The sequence below is a fragment of the Anguilla anguilla genome, chromosome 10, assembly GCF_013347855.1.
Source record: "Anguilla anguilla isolate fAngAng1 chromosome 10, fAngAng1.pri, whole genome shotgun sequence".
Taxonomy (NCBI): domain Eukaryota; kingdom Metazoa; phylum Chordata; class Actinopteri; order Anguilliformes; family Anguillidae; genus Anguilla; species Anguilla anguilla.
The window spans coordinates 8,322,123-8,333,488 of NC_049210.1; the positions used below are offsets into that span (position 1 = coordinate 8,322,123).

An 11,366-nucleotide genomic window follows, 5' to 3' on the forward strand; every position below is an offset into this window, starting at 1 on the left:
AAGAGGGAACGGGCAGACCGCGGCAGTGGCGGGCCCCGGTGATTGGTCGGTGACCTGTCCGTCATCCTCCCGCATGGCTGCCGGTCCAATGCTGTGTCTTTGTTTCAGGAGGATTACGAGGTGACGCCGGATGAGAAACGCAAGAGCCGCGGTGACCAGATCATCCACAAATTCCTCACCAAACAGGTGTGTTCTTCGGCACCGGCCCGGCTGCGCCCTTCAGCGTGGGCGTGTCACAGGACACAGCGGGACCCGGCCCCTAGGGCTGCACGATCACCGTCTTCCCCGCGGTGGGGTTTCAACGGACCCGCGGTAGTCATTTTAGCCACTTGACACCTGGCTTGATTCTGTGAGTGTGAACGTTAGTTCATTTGACTTTCGTTTCTGTGCGTGCGTGTTGCGTGATTGTGTTTGGCTGTGTGTATATGTATGTGTCTGCGTGCATGCGTGTGGGTGTGTGCGTGCGTATGTGTGCGTGCGTGTCTGTGTGTGTGGGTGTATGTGTGTGCGCGTGCGTATATGTGTGCGTGTCTGTGTCTGTCTGTGTGTGTGCGCGCATGTGTATGCGCATATATTTGCGTGTGTGTGTCGTCAGTCTGCTGAATGTGTGTGTGAGATCGCAGAGAGCTACGGGGAGCAGTGCACACAGAACCTGGAGCTGAGCCCCAGCAAGGACATCTTCAGCGACTGCCGAAAGTAAGCAAGCCAGGACTCGCACCCCCGCCTATGTGCCGTACGACTGCCATGCAATGTGCACAGTCACTGGTCGCTTGAAGCGAATGATACTTTTTCCTTAGAAGGTTCATAGAGCACTTAAATTAGCCCCGAGGAAAGTACACCAAGCACATTTCATGTAATAAATACTTGGTAAATAGCCAGTAATGAATTCTAAATGCTTACTACGTCCAAAGAAACTTGTTCCCACAGTATTTTTCCAACTGAAAAATGCCTTTTAAAGTGTGCCAGTCCAGTTTATACATTCCCACATCATGTCCTGTTCTGCCTTTTGAAGTTTAGAAAACTTGTAATTGGCCAGTTAGATAGGTGCTCCTGTATAATTGTGGAAAGTTTGATCAGGGGGCAAGAAAGAACTGATTAGCTTTCCGCAACAATAGGCAAAGGGGGGAGGGGGGTTGGCTTCTCACAAAAAGGCATGTTGCTTCCGAACAGTTTGATGTAATTCCACAAAACTTTTTACACTGATTGCTTCTGAACTCCTGAACGGATTCACCATGAACCTTTGTGTGCCCACCAGCAGACATCAGGGGTAAACCCTACATCATTGGCCCAATCAAACAAATGGCAGTGATAGAGAGCTCATTTTTGTCAACTGAACAAGTATAGTGCTGATTGGCCTTGTGATATTATTGATCTAATCAAACAAAATGGCGTCCTGGAGAGCTCATTTCTAACCACTGAAACCACTGAGCAAACATGTTGCTCATTGGTCATTTGGTGGTGTTATAACAGGCTAAAATGCTTCACAGTCGCTAGAATTTGAACAGGCATATCTCATGCCCCGTTTGAGGTACAGTCATGAAAATGTGCTTAAAATGCGCATTTCCTTATGTGAAACAAGCTAGTAATGGAGCATGGAAGAAATTAATGACTTTTGGTGAACGTCCAAAATGTGGAACTGACATATTTTGGCAATTAGTAGTGCTGGTGGAGGTATGTGGAGGTATGTGTTTCGTCTTCCAGTTCCGTAATCGAAAAGTTGTGCTTGTTTCTGACTTTTGAACCCCTCTGAGGTCATAGGAGGAGTGACTGTGTCATCTGTGTCTTTTGAACAGGGCCCTCCACGAATACTTAAGTGGCACCCCCTTCTCCGACTACCAGAACAGCATGTATTTCGACCGCTTCCTGCAGTGGAAAGTGTTGGAGAGGTTGGTTTTTATTTCTGCTTGCACGAGTAGGTGTGTGACAGTAAGAACCATCATTTATTAGAGTTCATTGCACATTTTTGACAACACTTTCTATAAGTGGTTCATAAGTGGTACATAGCACCATCATAAGCACTACATAGACATTCATAAATGCACCTGTCAGCTACTGCAAGTAAGAATATGGTGTGTGTCACATGGTACATCATGTCACTTGTCACTTGTTGCATAAGTGTGACATAACACACCATATGCGTGCAGCACTAATGAAGTATGCTATATATTGCTTATGAACATTGCATATAGATCCTATGAGGGACCGTTCATGGAAAGTGTTACCTAACCTATTTTACACCCAAACTGGCTGAGCCTCAGCGACTTACCAGGAAAAGTAAAAAAAAAAAAAAAGAAGTAATGTCATTCAGTAGAATAACTGCCAACGTTCTGCTTTCAGGCAACCGATAACTAAAGACACATTTCGGCAATACCGTGTGCTGGGAAAGGGAGGATTCGGGGAGGTAAGGCCACAAAGCGGTGCTGTGTCACAGGAGAGGTGATCTAATTAGGCACCTCCGCGTTGCTTTGCATTGTGTTCCGTGCCTCTTGTGCTAGGATGCAAGCAGTTAAAGAAAGGAGGGGAGTGTCACCGTCTGATGTGTGTGTGTGTGTGTATGTGCGTGTGCGCGTATGTGTGTGCATGTGCGTGTGTGTGTGTGTGTGTATGTGCGTGTGCGCGTATGTGTGTGTGTGTGCGTGTGTGTGTGGCATTTTCCCAGGTATGTGCGTGCCAGGTGCGGGCCACGGGAAAGATGTACGCCTGCAAGAAGCTGGAGAAGAAGAGGATTAAGAAGAGGAAGGGCGAGTCCATGGCTCTTAATGAGAAGCAGATCCTGGAGAAAGTGAACAGCAGATTTGTTGTGAGTCTCCTTCCACTGGCTCTAACAGGACGTCCCTCATTTTCCATACGCCCCCGAGAGCAGTGTCTGTGCCCCTATATCTTTACAGCTCTACTGGCTCCACATCAGGAAACGTGTGTAATATATTCTAACCATTTGCTTTTAGTTTGCTTATGCAAAGCTTTCCCCCGAAACTTGCCAGAGATTATCTTCCAGCTTATCTTCCACTCAGCCCAGACTTGATTGGCCTGGTTTTTTTTTTTTGGGTGTACCCAGGTCAGCCTGGCCTACGCCTATGAGACCAAAGATGCCCTGTGTCTGGTGCTGACCATTATGAACGGAGGGGACCTCAAGTTTCACATCTACAACATGGGCACGCCCGGGTTCGAGAAGGACAGGGTGCAGTTCTACGCTGCCGAGATCTGCTGCGGCCTAGAGCACCTGCACCAGGAGTCCATCGTCTACAGGTGACGGCCCCGCCCAGAATGTCAATCGTGTTACTGGGCAACCAGTGAAAATCATGCTTTTCTACATACAGAAGGCTCGCCTGTCATCCTGTCCTGTACGTGAAGACACCCCTCCTCCCCCTTTTCACCTTTTGTAATGAAAGTGGCAAAGAGAGACGATTCTAAAACTAACACTTCACTGGTTTGAAAGCGCTTTCCACTGGCATTCCATAGATGTTCCATTGAGATAAGAGAGATTTTGTCTGGCACGATGCCTCATGCTTTTTCTTTCATAGATAGGCTCAAAAAGAATACTGTTTTATTCCTGTTTTCACTTTCGCAAGCTCCACATTCTGAGATTTCGAGCACTCATCCGATAAGGGCATCGTCACGGTGCTTTCAAAGTAACCTCGTCGATGGATGAAATAATATCTGCCAGAAACATCAATGCAGGGCTTCTGACGAAAGTATCGTCTTTGATAACATCTTCAGGAGAGAGCCGCGATAAAAATAAAATGCACATTGTCATCAGTATAATCTTAAAAGAGTCCTGGGCAGCCCCGGGTTGGGGCGGTTCTGTGAGAAAATAAAACCTAGGAAGTACTTGGTTGGAAGAACTCAACAGTTAAAAATAGATCTGCCTCATAAGTATTTAGACTGCCTTTTACAAACGGGTTCCTTATCCAGGTAGCATCAATAGTGACTAACCGTACTGCTAAGCACATTTAACAGAGAAGAGTGTAAGTGCACGTTTTATGATAGACGTTAGCTAAACATTGCCTTTTAAGAGAAAAGCCATTGATACCCTTTAACTGCACTGCATTATAATTATTAAGCTACCTCTCTTCTGACCTGTTGTCGATGTACTTGTTTTTCAGGGATTTAAAACCAGAAAATATTCTTCTAGATGACAACGGTAAGCGCAGCACTGCTCCGTAGCACACGTACGCACACTTCGAGCGCAGGCAAACCCCCTGTGTTGTTCAGGCTGGAACTGTGCATTTCCGGAATTTCAAACAAGTACGCTTCAATTGTTTACCTGATCCAAGCACCTGCCGCTTACGCCATGCTTGGCTACCGGCCAAGTAACACAATGTAAAGTCAGGTCCCTCAAACCCAGTTTTATACATTGTGTTAATGGGTTTTCCCCACAAGGTCCGTGCCTTAAACGTGACTTGTTCCGACATGCACACTGCGCATATGTGACATATTCCTGCATTTATTATGTTTGCCAGTCTCTTGCTGTGTGTACAGTTTGGGCGCTCACGGTGTACTGTTGCTATGGTCCCTTTAATACCCATCTCTCATGGTTTACTTGGGGTATTTTTTATGGCGGCAGTGCACATTGCGAGAATGCGGTGCTTCTGTCCACACACACACACACACACACACACACACACACACACACACACACACACACTACTGACTGTTTCCACAGGTGGCCCTTTTATAACCCTGTCTCTCTGGCTGCTGCAGGACACATCCGGATATCAGACCTGGGTCTGGCCATCAAAGTGCCTGAAGGGGAGCTGATCCGTGGCAGAGTGGGGACAGTGGGGTACATGGGTATGTCCAGGGCAGAGTGGGGTACATGGGTATGTTCGGCGTAGAGTTGGGACAGTGGGGTTCTGGGCAGATTTGAGACAGTGGGGTACATGGGTACGTGCAGGGCAGTGGGGTGCATGGGTATGTTCGGGGCAGAATGGGGACAGTGGGGTGCTGGGCAGATTTGAGACAGTGGGGTGCATGGGTATGTGCAGGGCAGTGGGGTACATGGGTATGTTCGGGGCAGAGTTGGGACAGTGGGGTGCTGGGCAGATTTGAGACAGTGGGGTACATGGGTACGTGCAGGGCAGTGGGGTGCATGGGTATGTTCGGGGCAGAGTTGGGACAGTGGGGTACATGGGTATGTGCAGGGCAGTGGGGTGCATGGGCGCCGCTGGGTGCCGCCGTGTGACGCTGTGAACTCGATGTGCCCGCGCAGCCCCTGAGGTGATAAACAACGAGCGCTACGGCATGAGCCCGGACTGGTGGGGCCTGGGCTGCCTGGTCTACGAGATGACCGCCGGCCGCTCCCCCTTCCGCGCCCGCAAGGAGCGGGTGAAGAGGGAGGAGGTGGAGAAGAGGGTGCAGGAGGAGCAGGAGGACTACAGCGACAAGTTCACCGAGGACACCAAGGCCATCTGCAGGATGGTGAGCAAACCCGCCCACCCCAGCTCACAGCTCCCCCTGCTGGAAGTACCCGTCCCCTACATACTGACGTTGCCATTACGTATGCAGATAATTCAGTCTGCTCCTGTAATGCGTTAATAAAACCGCGTGCTTGTGTTGACTCTCCCAGATTGGTGGTGGATAATTCAGCATGAGCACGACTGTATACCATACCATCCAGTTTGGAGCAGAAATAGTGGGGAAAGCAAAACGAAATTATTATGCATTAGCATCATACTTACACCACATCGGATGTGATCATTGATTGTAGCAAATGGCGAAGACACAAGCTATTGATTGTTTTTTTAAGGAAAGTGGACTCTAATTGATGCCCTTTGTTATGAAATACTCAAAATGACGTGCTCTTCAGGCTGAGAGCCAAGCAAAAGAACACAATGGTGTTATGCTGAGAAAATACCAGCCGATTGGGGGGGGGGCGCATTCATAACCTGCTACACTGACGGCCTTTCGGGCACAGCACTGAGGCTATACCGAAGCTGAGACTCTTCACCTTCTCCTGACTCCATTCCAGCTGCTGGCTAAAGATCCGAAGCAGAGGTTGGGTTGCCAGGCGGAGGGGGCGGCAGGGGTGAAATCCCACCCCTTCTTCAGGAACATCAACTTCAAGCGGCTGGAGGCCGGCATACTGGAGCCCTCCTTCGTGCCTGATGTAAGCAGCCACTGGCCCCGCCCCTCTCTGGCTTTGTTGTGCCGTCTGATTCATTACACTGTCGCTATTGTGGCCAACTGGCAAAAGGACTAAATGTTCAAAATGAATACATTTTTTTTTTTTTTAACATGAAAGGGAACAGGAGCATTAATGAGGCTGGCCAACCACCTGTTGCCTCTACAATTATACCGTTCCTCCTCTCAGGCTGTGGACACAAGATGCACAACTGAGTGATATACAGAGTGCCAATTACATAGAGTGCATCTGTACGCACTCATGAATATACTGATAGTGTCATATCAGTAACTGTGCTAATTAGCCGCTCACTCATGCAATTAGGTATAATTGACCCATTCAGAAATGTTTACGATGTGTTTTACATTACATTACATTACAGGCATTTAGCAGACGCTCTTATCCAGAGCGACTTACACAACTTTTACATAGCATTTTTTTAATTTTTAAAAAATTTTTACATTGTATCCATTTATACAGCTGGATATATACTGAAGCAATTCCGGTTAAGTACCTTGCTCAAGGGTACAACGGCAGTGTATTTACCTGGGAATCGAACCTACGACCTTTCGGTTACAAGCCCAGTTCCTTACCCACTGTGCTACATTTTAAGCATAGTTCACAGTGTTGGAATAGTCTGTCGGCTCACAGTCTCTCCTCCCTCGGTCAACCCCAGCCCAGAGCGGTCTACTGCAAGGATGTCCTGGACATTGAGCAGTTCTCCACTGTCAAGGGCGTCAACCTGGACCAAACCGACAACGACTTCTACAGCAAGTTCGCCACCGGCAGCGTCTCCATTCCCTGGCAGAACGAGGTCAGGTGGCCCGAACGGGGGCAGTACGGTTGGTGGGGGGGGGGGGGGGGCAGTGAGAGGATGCTTGGGTTGAGTAAGATCCCTTTGCTGTTTCCTTCACTTACTTCTGCAAATAGTGTAACTGTGGCGAGGGTTTCATAACCAGAGCTGTGCACACGGGCAAGCCTTATATACAGGTTAATGTTTGCATTAGAAGACTACAGTGCACAGCACAAAATACAATTTCGTTCAAACATGCTCAAAAAGCAGGCTTAAAAAGCTCTTTATAATTCTTCAAAATCACATGCACAGTGCAAGAACAGTGTTCAAAGCTGAAGTGCAAACAGCAAGTTATTATAATTCAGACTGAATTACAGTTTAAAAGCAGTGTGTCAGCCTCCTGGCGGGTTGTTGTGTGCTGGTTTTTGTTGTGTTTCAGCTCTAAAGCCATTTATTAAAGTCACATGATTATTTTAAAGGCCTGAATGAGCTGCTAATCGAAGGGAAACCACAAAAACCTGCACAAGCTGCAGCCCATCCAGAGCTGAAATGAACACTCAGCTTGCAGGCTGCCTACCACCCATAACGAGGCTGTAGTCACTGCCTGAGTAAGCTCACGTCGTTCGCCTCTCTCCCGAGCAGATGATCGAGACGGAGTGCTTCAAGGACCTGAACGTGTTCGGGGCCCACGGCTCGCGCCCCCCCCGACCTGGACTGGAACCAGCCCCCCGAGCCCCCGCGTCGCAGCCTGCTGGACAGAATTCTCAGGAGACACGTGAGGGAGCGCTTGCACGTCCGCGGGGGTCGGGGGGGGGGGGGGGGTGGGTCACACACGGACGCCACGTACCGCCCAACTCCACCCTCTCATATACACACCTCCAGCATGACTCCACTCTCACGCATAAAATACCGCTAGCCTTCATTCCGCCCCTGTACATAAACACCATGGACTGCTGCTCCCTCCTTAAACACTATCGGCCGTTCCCGCTGAAGCCCCGGTACAGTACGTACAGGCCATAAACCGTGACTCCGCCCTTGTGTATAAACGCCACACCCCATTACTGCGCCCTCATAAAAACTCAGCCGTTACTCAACCTTTGCACATAAACGCCACAAACAATTATCTGGCGTTGTGCGTAAAGACCATGAACCGTGTTCCTCGACCGTAAAACACGCCCTGGGTCCCGCCTGTCTGCCTTCATACTCTCACAAGAGTAATTATTATCGCAATTTATTATGTGTTGCAGCAGTACTTTAAACAAATGTTTACTGAATGATTACGAACTGAAAATAGTAATTGACACTAAGGTAACAGGGCCTAACAGTCTAGTGTCTCCTCCATTCTCTAATGATGCAGAAGTATAAGACAACACAATACATCAAATTAGCAACTGGGTGTAGATACAGTTGAGGCCAAATTGTACATTTTGAAACAAGCAAAGGAGCCCCATTTGGTCCCGTGTTAACTAATTTTGAGACCTGGTCTGTTTTGTTTCTTTGCAGCATCCAGAGGTGTCCATCGCACACACCCGTGTCTCCTCTGCAAGCGTGAACTCTGTGGACTCCATGTCCAACTCTGCCCCCTAGTGGAGAGTCTTATTAAGAGGAGAGCAAAAGGAGAAAGGACAGTTCCACTACGGGCCGGTCTCACAGAGCCCGGTTAGCGGCCTTTTTTTTTTTTTTGACCACCACGCCGAAACTCGCCGGTAGTTCAAGGCAACACTAATCGGGGTCTGTGAAGCCGTGAGAACGAGCCGGGCTTTCTGAGAGACAGAAGACACTTAGAGAACAAACAGTCACCTCACGCATCCTCAGGATTGCTGGACCAGAGGAGGGCCACCGATTATGAACAATAAATTCAGGGGATTGATATTCAAAGGAAGACCACTGCAGGGAATTCAAGTCGGTGTCTTTTTCTTTTTAGTGTTTTTTTTTTGCTTTATAAGGAACTGAATTATATAAAAACAAGTCAGTCACACACACACTCACACACACGCACACGCACATAAAATCGGTCTCTCACACAGTTTCAGAAGCGACCAAGACAAAACGTGCTTTGCCTTGCATAATAATCTCAGGCCAAAGATTGTTTTCATTTCTTCTTTTTTCTCTTACTTATTACACTTGATTTGTGGGGGGGGGGGGGGGGGGGGTCATTTTCCAACGAAACACGTTTGAGCATAAAATAATCAGGGCTGGGATAAATCGAAAGACAACAGGTCTATTTTTGATTTGATTTGTCAAGTCAAGCTGGACAGTGCAGTTCACAATGCAGCTAGAGAAGAGGAGGAGGACGCCCCACAAAAGTGAAGCCTGCCCCCCCCCACCCCCCCCACAACATGACTCGAAGAGAAACACAGCCTAGGACTGAAAACCCCACTCAACAGAGGGAGAAAGCTTCTGTCTTCTCAGTAGGAGAAGATGAACAGCACAACCAACAGTGCACAACCAAGTCCACTTGCTACCAAATACGGTGCCAGATTTCATATGGCGAACCCGAAGTTACGGTGCCAGCTTTCATATGGTGAAGCCCTGCCGCACCGGGCTCCCGCAGGTTCAGCCGACTGTGACGGCCTACGTCAGCGTCACAGTTAACGTGTGGTTCCGGAATTTTCCGCTTTTTAATCCCACCAACTGACACCCGCTGCACTCTTCACTCAAAACCATCAAGGCTTCACTTTTACATGTGAGACAAATAAGACAAAACAAGAAGGGTTTTTTTTTTTTTTAAGTTGCTAACTTATATGAAAAATATTGAAATATTTTGTGTATACAAGTGTGCAGTGCAGAAAACGCTCCAGAGCTCATCATTAGTAATGTCACAACAATGTAGTTGCCATGAGAAATGCCATTTATCCACCAATAAAATGCTAGAACCATTTATTTTGTATTTATAGGAACAAAATTGTATTTATTATTTTTTTCATAACTCAGAACTGAAATTGTATATTTAGGCAGAGGGCCTAAAATGCTCTGTGTTCGGTATTGTCATCATAATTGTTCATTTATTATTTTTTTTGCTTATTTATTGTTTTTGATATAGCGTGGAAACCATCTAGCTGTTTTGACTTCACTCACCCATTCAAACTGAAATGTTTCCAACACACGGCGAGAATGAACTGTGTGGCCTACACAACACTGCAGAAAGGGAAGCCCTCAAACACGTACGACCACAAAACAAGCATTTGTGTTTTTTTGCGTGTGCGCGAGTTTCCATTTTTCAATGAAAACGCTTCGTTACGGGCTTCTTTTGCTACTAAACATCGAACAGATTTTTTTTAATTTTTCTTTTTTTAGAAATTTCAATCAAGTGCCTCCAGTAAACATTTGACCAGGTAACGCCCACGTTCATGTCTTTTCCACGCGAAAGTTGCACTCCGTTCCCTTGCCCCCGAAGGACGCCTGCTGTGTGTTTGGCTGTGGGTCGAGTGAGACGGAAGGTTGGATGAAAAAGCACAGTGCCTGCAGACTGCAGAACACCCGATCGCATGTGAAGCCGAGCTCATGTTGCATGTCGAAGTCCACGGGCGCCTACCTGCTACCGTTCCAATAAAAAAAGCCTGTGCTGTCCTGAGGAAGACTCCGGCCTTTTCATTTACAACCAGGACTCTTTACAAAGCGTATTCTTACACACACACACACACTTCACCACACACTCCTGGAACTCCAGAGGGGTGAAGTCCCAGGTTTCTGAGTTGCCTTTCAAATGGCAGAGGTGTACCTGGAGCTACAGGTGGGTCATGTTCCAAACAATCAGGTAGTTCAGACCTGGGATGGAACAAAGTCAAATATTAGGTGTTCCAGTGGACACCACAGTAGTAGGTGTTTGTCCAGTTAGTACCACAGTACAGCTAGTAAATCAACAACCAACAGTTGTTTGTACTACCAATCAAAATATCGCATCCATTTCAACACTAATGCCCAAAAATCAGCCAGTTATCATTCACCATTAGCATACATTTACCATCACCTCTATAAAGTGGAGGAGGTCTTTAAAACACATGTTTATATTCATCCTTTTTGTTTACATTTTTGCTATTGATGTAGGACAAAGACATCTGAAGAAAAATGTATACATTTCCTCTGGCAATAAATACTATCCTGGTCAGAATATTACAAATGAGTGGGAACCATCACAATGGGCCCAGTGGAATTCATTTGCTTGCTTTTCAAGGACAAAAGTGTCCCAGCAAATTTTGTAAAGGTTCATATGCTATACTATTATGAAACTATTAATCTGAATATTAGTTTTGGAGTGAGAACTACAAAATACATGTCTTTGCATAAATGAAAAATTTACTGCATAAGGAATGCCTGCACGTGCATGCACAGACAAAGCTACAGAACTGCCCATACCACTGAATGGGATCTGAAGCCATTTATGCAATCGTACAGCTAACTGAATATGTTAAAGAATATTTCTGTATTCAGTTGTTCCCTTGATGAGAATGG

At 47.0% G+C, this 11,366-nt stretch overlaps 1 protein-coding gene across 1 annotated transcript in view; it reads left to right on the plus strand.

Moving 5' to 3' along the window:
* grk5l (G protein-coupled receptor kinase 5 like) overlaps positions 1–10,488 on the plus strand; it is a 42,606-nt gene extending 32,118 nt beyond the window's left edge. The window contains 14 exon segments of the mRNA XM_035379476.1: positions 109–186; positions 596–696; positions 1,794–1,886; positions 2,338–2,401; positions 2,660–2,800; positions 3,056–3,246; positions 4,104–4,141; positions 4,702–4,791; positions 5,210–5,418; positions 5,969–6,106; positions 6,798–6,935; positions 7,557–7,613; positions 7,615–7,689; positions 8,418–10,488. Of these exon segments, the coding sequence (XP_035235367.1) occupies positions 109–186; positions 596–696; positions 1,794–1,886; positions 2,338–2,401; positions 2,660–2,800; positions 3,056–3,246; positions 4,104–4,141; positions 4,702–4,791; positions 5,210–5,418; positions 5,969–6,106; positions 6,798–6,935; positions 7,557–7,613; positions 7,615–7,689; positions 8,418–8,501 (1,497 nt within the window). The 3' untranslated portion in view covers positions 8,502–10,488.
* Positions 10,489–11,366: the final 878 nt, after the last annotated feature.